This window comes from Tympanuchus pallidicinctus, unplaced genomic scaffold, assembly GCF_026119805.1.
Source record: "Tympanuchus pallidicinctus isolate F22 unplaced genomic scaffold, pur_lepc_1.0 scaffold1, whole genome shotgun sequence".
NCBI classification, from domain to species: Eukaryota; Metazoa; Chordata; class Aves; order Galliformes; family Phasianidae; genus Tympanuchus; species Tympanuchus pallidicinctus.
Window position 1 is genome coordinate 88,010,019 of NW_026294618.1, and position 14,970 is coordinate 88,024,988.

Here is a 14,970-nt window from a genome sequence, read left to right on the forward strand (position 1 = left end):
GCACAACCTCCCTTACGGCCCTCGGGCGGGGCTCCCCGAGGCGGCGGGCGGGAGGGCGCGGCCGGGCCCTGCACCGCCCGGGCGGGGCGGGGCGTTCGGGGGCTCCGCTTCCGCCGCGGTCGGGGCCCGTTGCGGCGGCGGGCAGCATGCTGAGCCCGCGGGAGCGCGGCGGGGAGCTGGCCCGCTTCTACACGGTGACGGAGCCGCGGCGGCACCCCCGCGGGCACACCGTCTACAGGGTCACGGCGCGGGTGAGTCAGCGCCGCCCGGGGCCGCGCCGCCACCGCCCGGGCCTCAGCCTCGGCCCTCTGCCCGCTCCCCGCCGGCGGCCGCAGCCCTTCCTTTCGCCTTTCCCGGCCGGCTGGGGGGCCGCTGGGCCGGAATAGTTGTGCAGGGACCCCTGTCTGCAGGGCTGTGTGGGCTCGGGCCTCTGCCTTGTGACGGTGCTGGATGCTTGTCGCCTCCATCTTCCCATTGAAGCCCAGTAGGGAGAAGGAGTATGTAAATACGTGGAGAAGGCTGCGAGAGGAGTGGGAATTCAGGTCATGGGTTGGTGGGTGTATTGAGACCACCAGGAAGGACAGGGTGTGTTCAGATGGCTGTGGTCGTGTGGGTGCTGTGGCTGTAGGTGTTCTGCCTGGGAAAACAATGTGCCTGCGTGTATCCCCCTAACCTTGGCATTTTGTACATGTCTTTATGCTGTAGCACTCAGGTTGAGCACGATCACATTGCATGAAATCATTTTGTACAACTAAAAACCTATTTTTAATCTTATTCCCTACCCTGCTCCCCCACCCCAAATGAGGGCTCCAAAAGTAGTGTCTCCTATTCTGATGTGTTGGCACACAATGTCAGAGGCATATGTTGGTGGTATGGCAGCAGAGGGTGAACCTTTCCACCAGTATCCCATTACATGTTGTTGCCGTGTAACAGATGGCAGCAGAGGGGCACTCTGACAAAATGGTGTCTGACATGGGAGTGCATGAGGTAAAGGTACGGAATTTAATTCCTCCATATGGAAAAATTAGCACCCACTAATGGTCACCAACACTTGTTGAACGTTGATGGAGATCAAAGAGTGGGTGTGAGCATGTGAGGTGGTGGGTGGTGTGTTTCAGAAGAGATGAAAACAATGTGAAAGACAAGCAGCATTCTGGGCAGCCATGCTTATGCAGGCTCTTGTTCATTGCTAGTGAATATACATAGTTAATGGTGGTGACTGAGTTGAAAAATAGTGGTTTGTAGCTGAGAATTTGCACTGTCAAAGAGTGTTGTTGTGTTCTTTGTTGTATTTTCTATGGAAATAAATTGTAGACGTTACTTTGGGAGCAATCTACAGATGTGTATTAATGCAAACACAGATATGGGATGTGCTGGATACTTTTTAGTCAAATAAACTACTTTTTATTAAGAGCCAGATAAAGATTGTGGGTTTTTTTTGTTTTTTGTTTTTTTTTCTCCTCAGAGATTTTAATCTAAAAGAGAAAGATTAGGTTGTGCTTGCAGTCAGAGAGCCTCTGGATGAGGATTAAGGGGATGAATCGCAAAGCAGATGTTGTCATGGGTGTCTGCTATTGGCTGTCCCTTCCATGATGGTAGTACAGATGAGCTATTCTGTAGGCAGTTAGGGGGAATCGTAGCATCAGCTGAACTCATCCCTATGGGAAACTTCAACTATTCAGACACAAACTGCTGTGACAGCTGAGTCTAGGGAATTCCCAAAGCAAGTTGAAGATAATTTCCTGTCGCAAGAAATAAGTGAGACAGCTAAGGGGGAAAAGTGTCCTCCTAGAGCTGTTTGAGAACAGGGAAGGCCCTGTGGGAGAAATGTTTTGTCCACAGCACTTTTTGCAGTGGTTATGTTCAAACGTTTTGGAGGGAAGAGAAGAAAGGTCAGCATTACCACTCTGGACTTCAGGAAAGGAAACCTTATCCTACCTGAGCTAGCAGTGTTCCCTGGGAATCAATTTTGGAAGGTTTGGGGGGATTCCATGCAAGCTGGTCACTCTACAAGCACCACCTTTTAAAGTCCAGCAGTGGGCAGTCCTGCTATGCTGTAAGTCAAGCAAGTGGGGCAGCTCAAAGGGTTGCAGTGAATGGGGCTGGCTGGTGGCCGGTCACCTGGCTGGTGGTGTTCGACTAAGGAGTGCTCTACGCCGGGGACAGAGTAATGGTGGACACAGTGCAGAGTGGGAGATGGCAAAGTAAGTGATGTTTTGGTACTTGCAGACTTGTTCAGGAACAGGCTGTGGTTAACTAGCAAGAAATGACAGTGTGTCTCTGTGTCCTGTAAGTTGGAGCCATGCTGGTGGTATGGTTTTCCAGGAGATGCAGTTCAGAATTGGGGAGCATGCGGGCTGCCGTGGTTTTCCTGCAGAACAAAGAGTTGGTCAGCCTTTGATCTCTCCAAACTAAGCTGTTAACCAGAGATATTTCATTCTTTGCTGCGTTTGGATGTTGAAAGTCCTCGAAATACAAAATTATTTAATTTATGCAGCAAAGCATGTGTTGTACGAACAAATGTAGAAATACAAATAGCATTTGTCTCACCTCAGTGGGTCTCTATTTGGTAATCTATTATGTAGTACTTGAAGCGAGGATTTGAAGTGTTAGACGTTGGACAAATGATTTAAAAATAATTCAGTGAACATATCTGCTGCAGTCCCTTTTTCTCCCCTCCTATTCCTCCCTCCTGTTCCTGCAGTGCTCTGGCTCCATGGTTGATATTGCAGCACTACAGCTGTATTGGCTGAGCTGATGCTCAGCAACTCTGGGGGACCAGCAGGAATAAAGTGGGGTGGGTCTTCCCCTTGCATTGAATTCCTTTCTGACAAACCCAGGGCACTAAGTGTGCTAGTGGAGATGCCTTTCAATGGTGCGTGAGTGAATCCTTTCTGAAACTATACTGAGGCCACGTATTTATAGAGTAGATTTGGTAAGCACAGAGAGAAGTATCAGGAAGTGATGATAGCAACAGAATTGCTTATATGATATCTGAAAATGTAGGCTACTCATAAAAGTTCAGAAAATTGAGCAGATTACAGTTACTAATTAACATTCAACTGAGTTGCATTGGCTATCTGCAGGAATGGGCTATTCTGAAATACATGGCTCAAAGGTGAGGTATGAGATCCTTTTAGAGTTTTTCTTTTCAGATCATAATGCAGTAGTTATGCATTGCTCAGCTCATTGATGGGTATCACAATGATATTTTTAAAATAGATGGAAGTTGCTTGCATTAAAGATTTGCGGAAGGAGCCAATTGCATTGATCCTTGTGGGAGAGCTAAAAATGTGCATTGAAAACTTGGGGGTTAGTTTTTTTTGGCAAGTCTCTGGATTGATTGTAGGTTTGGTTGAAGGGGAAGACCTCTTTTGGGGTTGACCTTCAGGAAAGGATATGAAGAACAAAGTAGGAAGAAGCATTAATTATTACATACTGACTTAAAATTGGCAGGACTGGTAGATATAGAAGGCAATGTAACATTATAACAAGTGTGGAACAGGGCCTCTGGGTTTTATTCCAGATTCTTACTAACTGGCTGGTAATTACTCATCTCTCTGGGTCTCCTTCTGCCCATCTGGTAACTTTCCTAGCTGCCAGAACTGGTGTAAGACTTTAACTAAAGGTGAACTGCAAAGCCAAACAGCTGCTGCACGCCCTTTGGTCTCCTTTTGACGCACAGCCGTACCTGTGGTACCTTCCTTCCTCAGCTCTGCAGCTTCCCTACATCAAGTACGCCAGCTGCTGGAAAAGAAGAGTCGGAATTGTTCACAAATAGTACACAGGAACTGGCTGGTAGTGAATGAGGTAGCACAGCCACAAGGTTAAAGTTTGGTCAAGTTGCCAAATGTGACATTAGTCACAGATTTCCTTGGATTGAGGAAAAGCTGAGGAAAGGTTTGTCAGTGCAGTCTGTTACAAGGGACTGACAACTGAGTGATGCCCGAGGCCAGTGAGATGGTGTTCTATGCTGTGGAACTATGTAACTCCTTCCACTTGCCCCTATATGTCACCAGTTCACAGTGCTAATTGTTTTGGGGTGTGTCAGTGTGCGGATAGTCTGAGTTTGGGGTGAGAGTGCCCTGTTTATTTAACACTGGGCTAATTATTGTGCTAAATGGCTTTGGCTGAGTTATAATGAAGGATATACTGACTGACACAAGGTAATTGCAGTTATGAAATAAAGATACCTGGTTTCAATGTGTTTGATTGTGTGGATGTGCTCTTACTGGTGTGACCAATGCAGAACTTGGATTACGAAGGCTTTTTTGCAGTCAATGTTTATTTATGGAAAGAAATCCTGACAAAACACAGGCTTCTTGATGGTGTGCAGTCAAGCCTCATTTTCACTGCGGTTTTCCTCTGGACAAAGTCATTTATAATTAATTAGGGAAAGAGCGTTTAAGCAGAAACAAATACAGAAAGATGGAATTAGTTGTGTGTGCACGTTGATGGCTGTAAGTGAAGTGAAAATACTGTCTTAATGAATACAAAGCCTTACATTCACAGCAAGGCAGTGAGTGACTTGTATTACGCTAAGCATAGCCTTAATTAGCTCTGCTTAGTGGGAGTAATGTGACCCAAATATGAAATAATAGAAGAAGATGAGAAAGATGAGGGGGGTGCACTCTGTGCAGCTTTGTTCTGTGAGATGCCTTCTCTGCCATTTTGCCTGGAATGTCCGTCTTGATTTCTCATCCCAGCAACCATCTCTGCTGCTGGAACTCCCTACTGTGTTGTGTTTGGATATTAGACTTCTGTGAAACTAATGAAAACAGTTCTAAGTGCAAGGAGAAATATACAAGTGCCTGCCTTTTTCCAGGTTTTAATTTTCAGCAACAAATCACTGCGTGTTTCCATTTGGAATAGTAAAGCTGAGCGCTTAATGTTTTTGTTTTCCTTTTCAGATTGTTTCGAGAAAAAATCCAGAGGATGTCCAGGAGGTAACAGTTTAAACTTGTACAAATGTCTTTACATATCACATTATGCCTTTTGAAGTATCTTTGATGTAATTTAGCAATTTCTGTGTATTTTGTCATCGTAATTGTGCAAACTCTTTTTTTGTATGTTTCCATCTGTTTTTTACTTTCATACTTGAAAACAGTGGCTGGTGTAACATGTTGCAATTCTGCCCTCAGTGATGAACGTGACTTGAAACAAAGTCTTAGGAAGTAAAGTATCTTTTGATGACAAGAAGGCTTTGATAATTTTGCAAGCTCTTTTCTCAGGTCTGGAATTGGCAAATTGATGGTTACTTAACTCCTACTGGTAAAATTAGAGATCAGTCTGCAATCCAAGTCTTAGGTCTCAGCTGTAGGTATTATAGTCCTCTTTAACCAATACTTCATGGAAAAGCCTACATCATTACTGGCTATTAGTGAGCAGGGAAAATGGAGGCACGTGGGAGTAATTGAGGGAGATCAGACTACAAGTCATATATTATGCGTCTCCCTTTGAGGATCCTTAAGTATTTTCCCATGATGTGCTTTGATAAAACTTCTGAATTGCTTGCTCTTTGCCTCTTCCAAAAAGGCTCTGAATAAGCCTTGTATCACTTTAATGCCTTGGAAAATCTATTTTTTGTTTCCTTCTTGATTTCTTTTAGACTAATGACTTGACATTGCTGATACTATTATGATGTACATGCAGTATCTTCCTTCAAAAGCACAACCTTATGGCTTTTCAGACATTGAGTAACATGCATATGTTGAATTTCTGGTGCAGTCTCTTACCACAGTTGAGGAGAACCTGGATAGTTGATGAAAGAAGAGCCCATAGATGAATTCATTGCATCTGTATGGTCAGACATGAGTTACTGATTAGTGGCTTGGCAGAGGTGAGACTTGCCTGCTACACCCAATACCCTTTTGTTGCATCTTTCTTTGAATTCTTGAGGATGAGACAAGCATGAGCATTCATGCTTCTGGCTTTTTTTTTTTTTTTTTTCTTAAGCTATAGAAGATTAAAAGTCTATCAGAATCAGAGTGATCACAGAGCTAGTGGTAGACCTGTGTGACTGTAGCTTGTAGCTCAGTCTCCTCTTCCAGAGAGACTCCTGACTTGAGCCTACACGTGTGCACCCTCTGCCAGTACATTAATCTTCATTTGTGGGAGAAACACTTTATAGCAGCTGTTGATGAGCTGTTCATCAGTAAAATACATTGAGTGTCTTTCAGCTAGTGTACTGCATGAATATATTTTAAATAATTTTGAAAAAAACAGCAAAACCATATCCTTCAGTCCTTGCTTTACTTCATAGTGCAGGCTAGCCTCGCAGGATTCCACATACTCTAGTCAACATGGGAACGTAAATGTGCCATGAACTAGTTGATAATTTTTCCACTTTGTACTATATCAAAGTAATTATTTTGCATGTGCTAGTGTGCTAGTGTGATGCAGTTTTGTTATAAGCAAGCATCTGAAAGTTCCTAGTTACTAAAAGCAAGACTGCAGACTGTAGTTGCTAGAATTATAGTGGGAAAACAACATACACTGGGAGCTTTGCTGTTGTAGTGATCTCCTGTGAAGTGAAAGACCTGTGGGCAGTGTTTGAAAGAAAAAAAAAAGATGCTTCTAATCTGCTCCTGCTGAAAATAAATTATCTCAGTTTTCTGGAATACTTGTTTAGAAATCCAACAGACAGAATTTTGTATATTCAGCAACCCTCTTACTTTATGGCCTCTCTGTGCAACCACTTCCCACTTGGCCATGCCTGCCTACGTTTTCAGAAGTCTTTTAATGGCACTGCTGTGATGCTAATAAATGAGTAACATATGTGCAGCTGTATGTAAGGCCATGTACAGTCATCTCAATTCTGCTTTCTGTCAGCTCTTCTAACTGCACTTTGGAATACCTTTAGTGCACAGTCTCTCCCGCTGCAGCCAACTAGAGTTCAGAATGTCCTCACCTGTTATGGCTGGGACAGAAAGGAAGGTAACTTTGTAAGGGATTTCTTCTCAGAAGAATGACGTTAATGCAAAATTGTATGTGGAGGAGTTAACAGATACTGAAGGGCTTGTGGCATTCATTTCAGTTTCCTTGCTTCTGTGTGTTGATGATAGCAACATAGCATATGAAGTCATTCTAGTTAGGGCAGTCCATGGTTGATTTTCTTTTTTTTCATCCATAATTTGCTGATGAGAAAGGGTTATTTTTTGTGGAAGGCAGAGATCAGATGAGTTAATAGAGATACAGTGGCTCTAGCTATGATGAGCACACACATTCCCTTACAAGTCTAATTCCTGTTTTATGATATACTTGGTGTGCTTTGTTGGGCCTCAAAGTATAACACGTCCTTCCTCCAAATCCAATTTCTGAAGAGTATATTACAGTGGGAGCTTTGCTAACTTTGCTGAGCTGTGTGCATGCAAAGGCATGATTTCCATGAGCTTGTGAAAGAGTTTAGGATGACCTTCACTCATTTGCTTTACAGGCCTTTTATGTTTTCTCCTCCTGGCTACTGGGAGAACGCTTGCAGCAGCAAAAAATAATACTCTGTAGTGGAACAGAATTTAATGCTCTTAATTTTTGGCAACATTTCTCAGTGTCTCCAAATACTGACTATATTGCAGCTTGATGTTTTGTGACTTTGCTTTCTTAAGAAACTCAGTAAGTGCTGATCACCCACTTTGTGGATATTGGATTAAATGGAAGTACAGCAGTAGAGAATTATTGTTTCTGGAAGTCAAATCACTAGTTAACTTTCTTGAGAGATTCTGTTTTTAATTGCCTTGCCTGTTGAACTCCATCAAATACTAATTGCAGCTGAGTTCTGGATGCATGTGTGTGGTAGGTAGGTGGGGCTGAGTCAGGACAGCTACTTTACACATAACTAAATTGATGAGGTGAATAGAGTGTTGCTATGGTAAAGCTTTACATATACACTCCTAACGGTCCTATTGCCTTAAATCTGCACTGTTCTGTAGGTATGACTTGCATCCACTGACAATTGGAAGGCCTCTGACATGGTGCTTAAGAAGAAAAAAAGAATTACTCTAAAATCAAACCTTTTACTTCTCTCTAAATCTGATCTCCTTGAGGAAAGTAAATTTTTTTCAATTATGATTGCTCATGAGAATGCAACTGGTTAAACCATAAATGTATGGAATATTTAAAATGGTGTTTAGTTGTGTTCACTTGATTGAGACTTGTGACTGAAGGAACACTGGAATCAACTTATGAATTTATTACACCCTCCTTGTTGTTCTTTGTTCTATACTAGTCTCTTTGCATTAGTGTTGAGTTTTATTACCATGGCTTAATGAGTCTAGCAAAAAATGCCTTTGTTCTTTTTCTTAATTTATTTTCCTAAATCTTAGGAAAGGAGTTACCAAACTCGTTAGCAGTCAAATGCAAATTCTGTTGCTTGATTTTTCTCCTGATCTGATTTTCCTACTGGGTTTCCTTCTTTCTCAAATGGCAGGATACAAAGAATGGGATGGAAGAAGGATAATGTAGATACCTGGCTGCAAGATGGCTACTTCTTTCTGAAAAGGGCAGATCAGGAAAATCCATTGTAATGAATGCTGTCCTTGCATTTCTGAAGTCTAGAGTACAAAAAGAATTGTTCAATTTTTTTACCATGATTATTAGTAATAAAAAATTTGGACTTGCATTTGCACACGATCAGCGTTTTATGTAGATGCATAAATCAGCTAGTTTGTAGTCCTTGGTGCTTAATGCTCTATCCATAAAAAATCCTCTGTCTATAAGATTCCGTAAGAATCCTTTACTTGTACTGATCTATTTTTCCTAGTTTTCTCTTGCTGTTGTCTCTTCCCCATACCTGCGCCAAGCACAGCATGCTGTTGAGTTTTGGATAGTGAAATGCTCCCATTTAGCTTTTCTTTTTTTCCTTCTCTTAGTGTCTCCTTGTAACTGGTCTGCATCGTGGCTGAAACATTGCTGCTTTCACCCTCTGTGTCCTTTTTTCTCCTTTTCCTTAATGTTTAGTCTGTACGCTGCAGTCTTGTTAGCCAAAATGGGGTTGGGGACAGGTACCTAATCACTATTGTTTATGATTGTTACGTTTGTCAGTTCAGATTGTATATTTTTGCTAAATGTGTTTGCTGAAGGTAGTGATCTGATTTGCTTGAAAATGTATTTGTGCTTTGAACAACAACCCTACTAATACTCCCCACCTCTTTCTGTGCTTCAGATAGTCGTTTGGAAGAGATACAGCGACTTTAAGAAGCTGCACAAAGATCTCTGGCAAATTCATAAGAACCTCTGCAGGCATACAGAACTCTTTCCACCTTTTGCCAAAGCAATAGTGTTTGGTAAGCATGATTTCTTCCTGAATTGCTGAAATGTATTGATAACTCAGAATCCATGAGTACATTTTGTTTTGCAGCTGCGTGGAGAAGTCTTTCCTATGTGCTTTTGAGCTCAGTGTTTTTGGTTTGTTGTGAGTGTCTTACCGATAGGTGGGCTGCTTTCACAATTTGGTATTTTTATTATTATTTTTAAATGGAATTACTTATGTGCTTGTGCATTTTAGAGAAATAAGCACTTATGTTTGTTGACGTAATATGTTCTATAAAAGTCTCTTACAGTGAGGGTGGTGAGGCACTGGAACAGATTACCTCGAGATGAGGTTGATGCTCTGTCCCTGGAGACTTTCAAGGCGAGACTGGATAAGGCCCTGAGCAACCTGATCTAGCTGTGGTGTCCCTGTTCAGTGCAGGGGAGTTGGACTAGGTGGCCTTTAAAGGCCCCTTCCAACTCTAAGGATTCTTTATCTGTTAAACATTAGTTCCTGTTTTCAGGAGCACGTTGTTTGTATTAGCTTTGTGAACAGTGCTTGAACAATGTACAAGACTATCATATATAAACTGTTTATTGATGAGTTACGGAGAAGTACAATGTTGGAGAAAATATGTTATATTTAATTATAACTATCAATTGTATACTCCTTTGAGGTCAGTATTACATAAAGCTATTAATTATACATAAGAGGGCTGTGACTCTACATGAAAAATATGTGGCAAAAGCTACTTAGCCAAAAAGGGTTTTATCGTAATCCAGATGGAAATCATCAAGTAGCCATAGATGGATTTTCACTGAAGCAGTATGGCTCTGTATAGAACTCCATACAGAACCAATTGCACTGTCAGCTACTAAAGAAAAAAACATTCTGTGCCTCTCAAGGAAAAACCAACCAACCAACCAACCAAAAAGGCCATCCAATCCTCCCGAGTGTTAAGACTTAAAATAACTTGAACATTAAAATGTGATATCCTGTTGTGTAACATTGTATTTTGAACCTTATCTTGCTGGATGTGCAATATCTTGAGCTTTAAGCCTTTTTGTTGTGTAGTGTATCGTACTGTATTTTTAACAAGTTGTGTGCCTCCTGTGCATGTTGCACTTCTCACAGCATTTTTCATATTTTTTTTCCTTGGAATTTAATGTTTGTGCGTTCACTGTTTTTCAAGTTTCATGGCATGCCTCTCGTGTACAGTTTTGCACCTTTTCTCCATTTTTTGGCATCTATGTGTGTGGTTTTTTGTGCATCTTTGGATGCGGTGCATTTCTCAGCTGGGTGGGCCTTAGGTCTGCTCTTTTTTTGTGTTTATTTTTCATGTGTCTTTTTAAGCAGCCAACGTGCAGCTGCTGCATGTTTCCACATTTTCCTCATGCACTGTTTGTAGGCATGCATGTGGCATAAGCTTTTGCACATTTTTTCCTTGTCCCTTGCTAGTGTGTTTCAGCCTCTAGCATGCATTTGACATTTTTACCATTCACTGCTCATCTTTTCACATGTACTATGTTTTGATGTGCATCTAGTGTGTGTTTTTGCTTGTTTTTTTCCTTGTATGGTGTTTTTGCATGCATTTAACACTTTTTTTCCCTTTTCTTGCACTTTGCTGTTCTTTTCATACTTTATCTACATTGTTTATTCTTTTTATATTGCACTGTGTTTTTTATTGGTGCATTTTTTGTTTTAAATTATGATTTCTTATGGTAAGCGTGAAAAGAAAATAACAAAAAGCCCCAACTCCCTGTGACTTTGAGATAGGCAGACCTGCCAGTTCACGGAGTGCCATAGCAGAGGTGGTTCAGTCACCCTTCATTCAGCAGTGCTGTTGTGCAGCTCTGGGCTGTGGCACTGTAGCAGTATTTGCTGGCAGCCGTTTTTTTCCTCCTGTGTCAGAGAAACAGTAGGAAACTCCTGTGGAGACAAAACCTCCACCTTCAAAGCACAACTTTTCCCTTAGTTTCAGGACCAAATTCTGCCAAATGTAGAGTTTTTGCTACCTAGTGCTACCATGCTTATTCTTGTTCACTGTGCTGCATGTAGGGATGGTGCTGGAATGTTTTAAAGAATATGTGAACATAAACAAGTGGAAGTTGGCTTGCAGGCTGTGTGCAAACTACTCTCGGGGAGGTACTGACTTAGCCTGCTATTGTTAGAAATGTTCAAGTGATGGGCGAGGAGGCTGAGCTCTGGTGTAGACTTCATGGGTCTCTGTGCAGAGCTGTGTAAAATTCCTAGTTCGTCTTTCACAACAGGTACATTGCATTCAGCTCTTGGGTCTTTTTATGGCTTATTTATGAGGTTGGAAGAGGAGTAAGCTTCACTGTTCTGTCAGAACTTGTGCACTGATGTTTAAAAAGAGAGTGCCTTATTAGTTTCATCTTGAGATTATTTTTATGTCTCATTTACAAACTAGAGTGCTTGCTGGACAAGTTATTCACAGAGCCAACATTTGCAATCTGTAATGTAATGTTAGGTAGAAGGTATGGTATCTATTCACAAGGGAGGGAGAAGAGAAATTAAAATGGAGGTTGAAAAGAGTGCAAACTTCTAATTACTTCTAAAGTAATTTAATTGTCAGAAATACAGATTTGGGAGCTGTTACTGTCTATAAACATGGGACAAATAGAACTAAATCCCCTTAAAATCTTTCTTTTGTATGGAACAAACAAATGTAACTGCAGCATACATTCAAAGAGAGGGAAATCTGCAGAAGGACTCAGAGTAGTTGTTGACAAAACACTCTTTGAAGTTAAAAACCAAACTAAGCAAAACTTACTAAGTTTGAATGAAAAATACAGGAAAGAAAAAATGAAGTAAAAACAAGTTTTAAATAATTCATAGATAGCAGAAAGGAACAGAAATGTCCTATTTTTTCCAATTTAAGATTTATCTTCATTTAAAACATAAAATTTTACAACAGCTCCTTCCATGCTTCTTCTACTTCGTAATAGGTGCTGTGTGTCTTATTGCCACCTACAGCATGTATCTTCAGTCCTAGTGCTTTTTGTATTAGAGAAACATGTAGCCTTTGTGGATGCTGAGTTTTTGACAAACTTCTTTTCAGTCTTGTTCAGTTAAAGGTGAGCTGCTAAGCACACCTCTGTTAAGAGCTTCCCTTTTCAGGCTGCTTTATCGAAGCATTTCTGAAATGTTTTTTCACTGTGGTGATGTTTTCTTTGTTGCAGTTTTTAAATTAGTTATTTATAAACATTGCCAATAGTTGCCAATGGCATAGTTTCATTTTTTTTTTTAAATGCACATACTTTAAGTAACGTGTTGTTTTGTGGAGAGTATACTTTACAAGTGGGCACTGTTAGACAGTTGAGCTTATTTGTTCTGAAAGTGTTAAACCTCAGCAGAACCTCAAGTGTAGCATTCAGAGTTTCAGGAGGTGATGTGGAGTACTGGGAAGGATTTAGAAATGGATCAGCCACGCTGTGCTGTTGTATTTGGGATAACTGAAGATGTGTCACACCTGCAGAATTGAGCTGCCTTGCACATTCTGCAGCACAGCTTTTGAAAATTATGATCTGCAAGTGTGGGGTTTTTTTTAAGCTGCTCGCTTCCAAATATGAAACTTGGTATGGGTGAGGGAAAAATAAATCCAGTGAGGAATAGAAAAAGTAGAATGAACTTTTCCACCCATGTTATGGGTGATCATTCAGACCATAGTAAGCTCAGGTAATGATACCAAATGAAGGAACCTGTTTAAGGATTAGGTGTCATGTGTGGTCTGAAGTGTTGTGAGAAACTGCACTGTGAGCAGAAACTTTGCTAGGTACTTTGTTTTTCAGATCTGCTCCAGAAACAGAATGGCGAAATCTTGTAACAGAAATTTACATTTGATTTCCATGCTCATAGGAAATTCTGAAAGCATCATTTGCTGGAGGAGTAGCCCAATGATGTTAATGCATTTGTTGTATGATGAAACTGAGCTTGAGATTTCCTAAAACTCTGGAAAGCTATGATCTCTGTCATGAAGTTTTCATTTGTCTAAGAGACGTGAAGAGCAGTGGAAATTACATTGACGTAGGTGCAGGAAGATATCATTTAGACTGTGTCTGAAGAGTCAGATGAGGTATCTCAGTACTTCTGAAAGTCTTACTGAGAATGGAGAGACCAGCCAAAGCACAACAGGAAAACTAGGGGAGTGTGAAGGAGTTCAGTAAGGGTGTCTGGGCATGGAACTGCTGCAAAGATGACAGTCTGTGAACTGTGCCAAATAATATTTTTCCATCCCAAGAAGTCCTGTTATTCTGAAACTGGTTGTCCTGTTAGTGTATCGTGGTGCTGATGAGCCAGGAAATGTGACAGTGACTTTAATGGTTCAGTGGCTTTATTCCAACATACATCTTAGTGAATTTTGTTCTTGCTCAGCTCCCTAAGAAAATAAGGCTTACATAATTGCACTGTCAGAAAGTCAAATCTCTTGCTCACGTGGATCAGCTGAATTTGAGAGATGAGGTGCCTAATGATGTTTTCTGTGAAGTGTGTGAAACAGCATCCCAGTGAGTAGTGTGCCCATGCTGTGTCTTCCTAAGGGAAGGAGGAGCCAGCTGCTGCCTGTTGGACTTGCACATGAGCATGAGCATGTTCAGCCTTGTAGGCCTGAGTGCATGTTGCCTGTGCCTGATGGAAGCTTGGAGAAGGTGAGGAAGAAGAAAACCACTTCTTAATTGTTTTGATGAAGGCCTATAATGGAGAGAGAAGGATCCCTGGGAAACCAGGAATGGTGTCTTACAGAATCACTTTTTTGTGCAGATTGTACATTTCTGACTTTGTTAGCTGCTGATTTCTTTGTAATCAATTTTCTGATGCATTGCATTAGCATCTGTGTTACTTTGTAGATTAATTTATTTCATGCTGTTACGCTTTATTAAGGAAAATTATTTTTTCATGACATCCTGTTTTGCTTGGTGTGAGGCAAAAACCATAATGTTCCTACAGTGTTGCTCTGAAGGCCTCTGAAGTTTGATGAGCAGTTTGATATGGCCTGATTTCAGCATTGCCACTGAATGTGATAGCATTGCCTTTGCCTTCTTTCTGCTTACTTGTTGCCCACTCTTTTGTATGTCTGCTAATGTTTGTACAGCTGAATGGCCGGGGTGAACAAATCATGGGGCTGATCCAGCTGAAAATTAGCCCAGCAATGTCTTTTCTTTCTTTTCGTGGAAAAAATAATCCCCAAAAGCTGTGTTTGTGATCTTCTGAGTATGTACATGTCTTTCTAGTTTTATTTTCTTTTTTCTGTTACCACATGGGCAGGAGCTATTTACTTGAAGAATTTCTAGAAAGAGTCCTGCTTTGATATTTTCTTCTGGGATTTTTTTTTTTTTTTGCTTCTGAGTATAAATGAATTTTGCTTTTGTATTCAATGCATCTTTTGTCCTCTTCAAAGGTTAATGCCACAGAGCTGTTATAGGTGGCTCTTATTTTTTTGGTCATGCTGTTATAGCAATACTATTTCTTGAACTTGTCTTCCCAGTCCTTTTTTTTCCCTCTGTATAGCTGTTTCAACTATCTTTTCTATTCTCCTCCAATTATTACTGTTCACCTCTGCCCTTTTCCTTTTGTAAACTTATAACTATTTCAACAACAAAGTGATGTTGATATGAAAAGCTAAAAGAAGTTGTGTGCAATTGTGAAGAATGTGGATTTAAGGTAGTAATGCAAGGGTCCTTTCTCCTGAGAAGCAAATCTCTGAG

At 41.0% G+C, this 14,970-nt stretch overlaps 1 protein-coding gene across 7 annotated transcripts in view; it reads left to right on the forward strand.

Moving 5' to 3' along the window:
• The first annotated feature begins 87 nt into the window (after positions 1-87).
• Positions 88-14,970, forward strand: part of RPS6KC1 (ribosomal protein S6 kinase C1) — an 86,530-nt gene continuing 71,647 nt past the window's right edge. For 4 of the 7 annotated variants that reach the window (XR_008206234.1, XM_052680964.1, XM_052680972.1 and 1 more), the window contains exons 1-3: positions 89-251; positions 4,911-4,946; positions 9,161-9,281. Coding sequence is in view for 5 of the 7 variants with exons in the window: in XM_052680964.1 (XP_052536924.1) it covers positions 147-251; positions 4,911-4,946; positions 9,161-9,281 (262 nt within the window). In the remaining 2 variants the exon portion in view is untranslated. Of the gene's footprint in view, positions 252-4,910; positions 4,947-5,727; positions 5,840-9,160; positions 9,282-14,970 lie in introns of those variants that run through there. The other 3 variants (XR_008206238.1, XM_052681002.1, XM_052680992.1) reach the window with 2 other exon arrangements.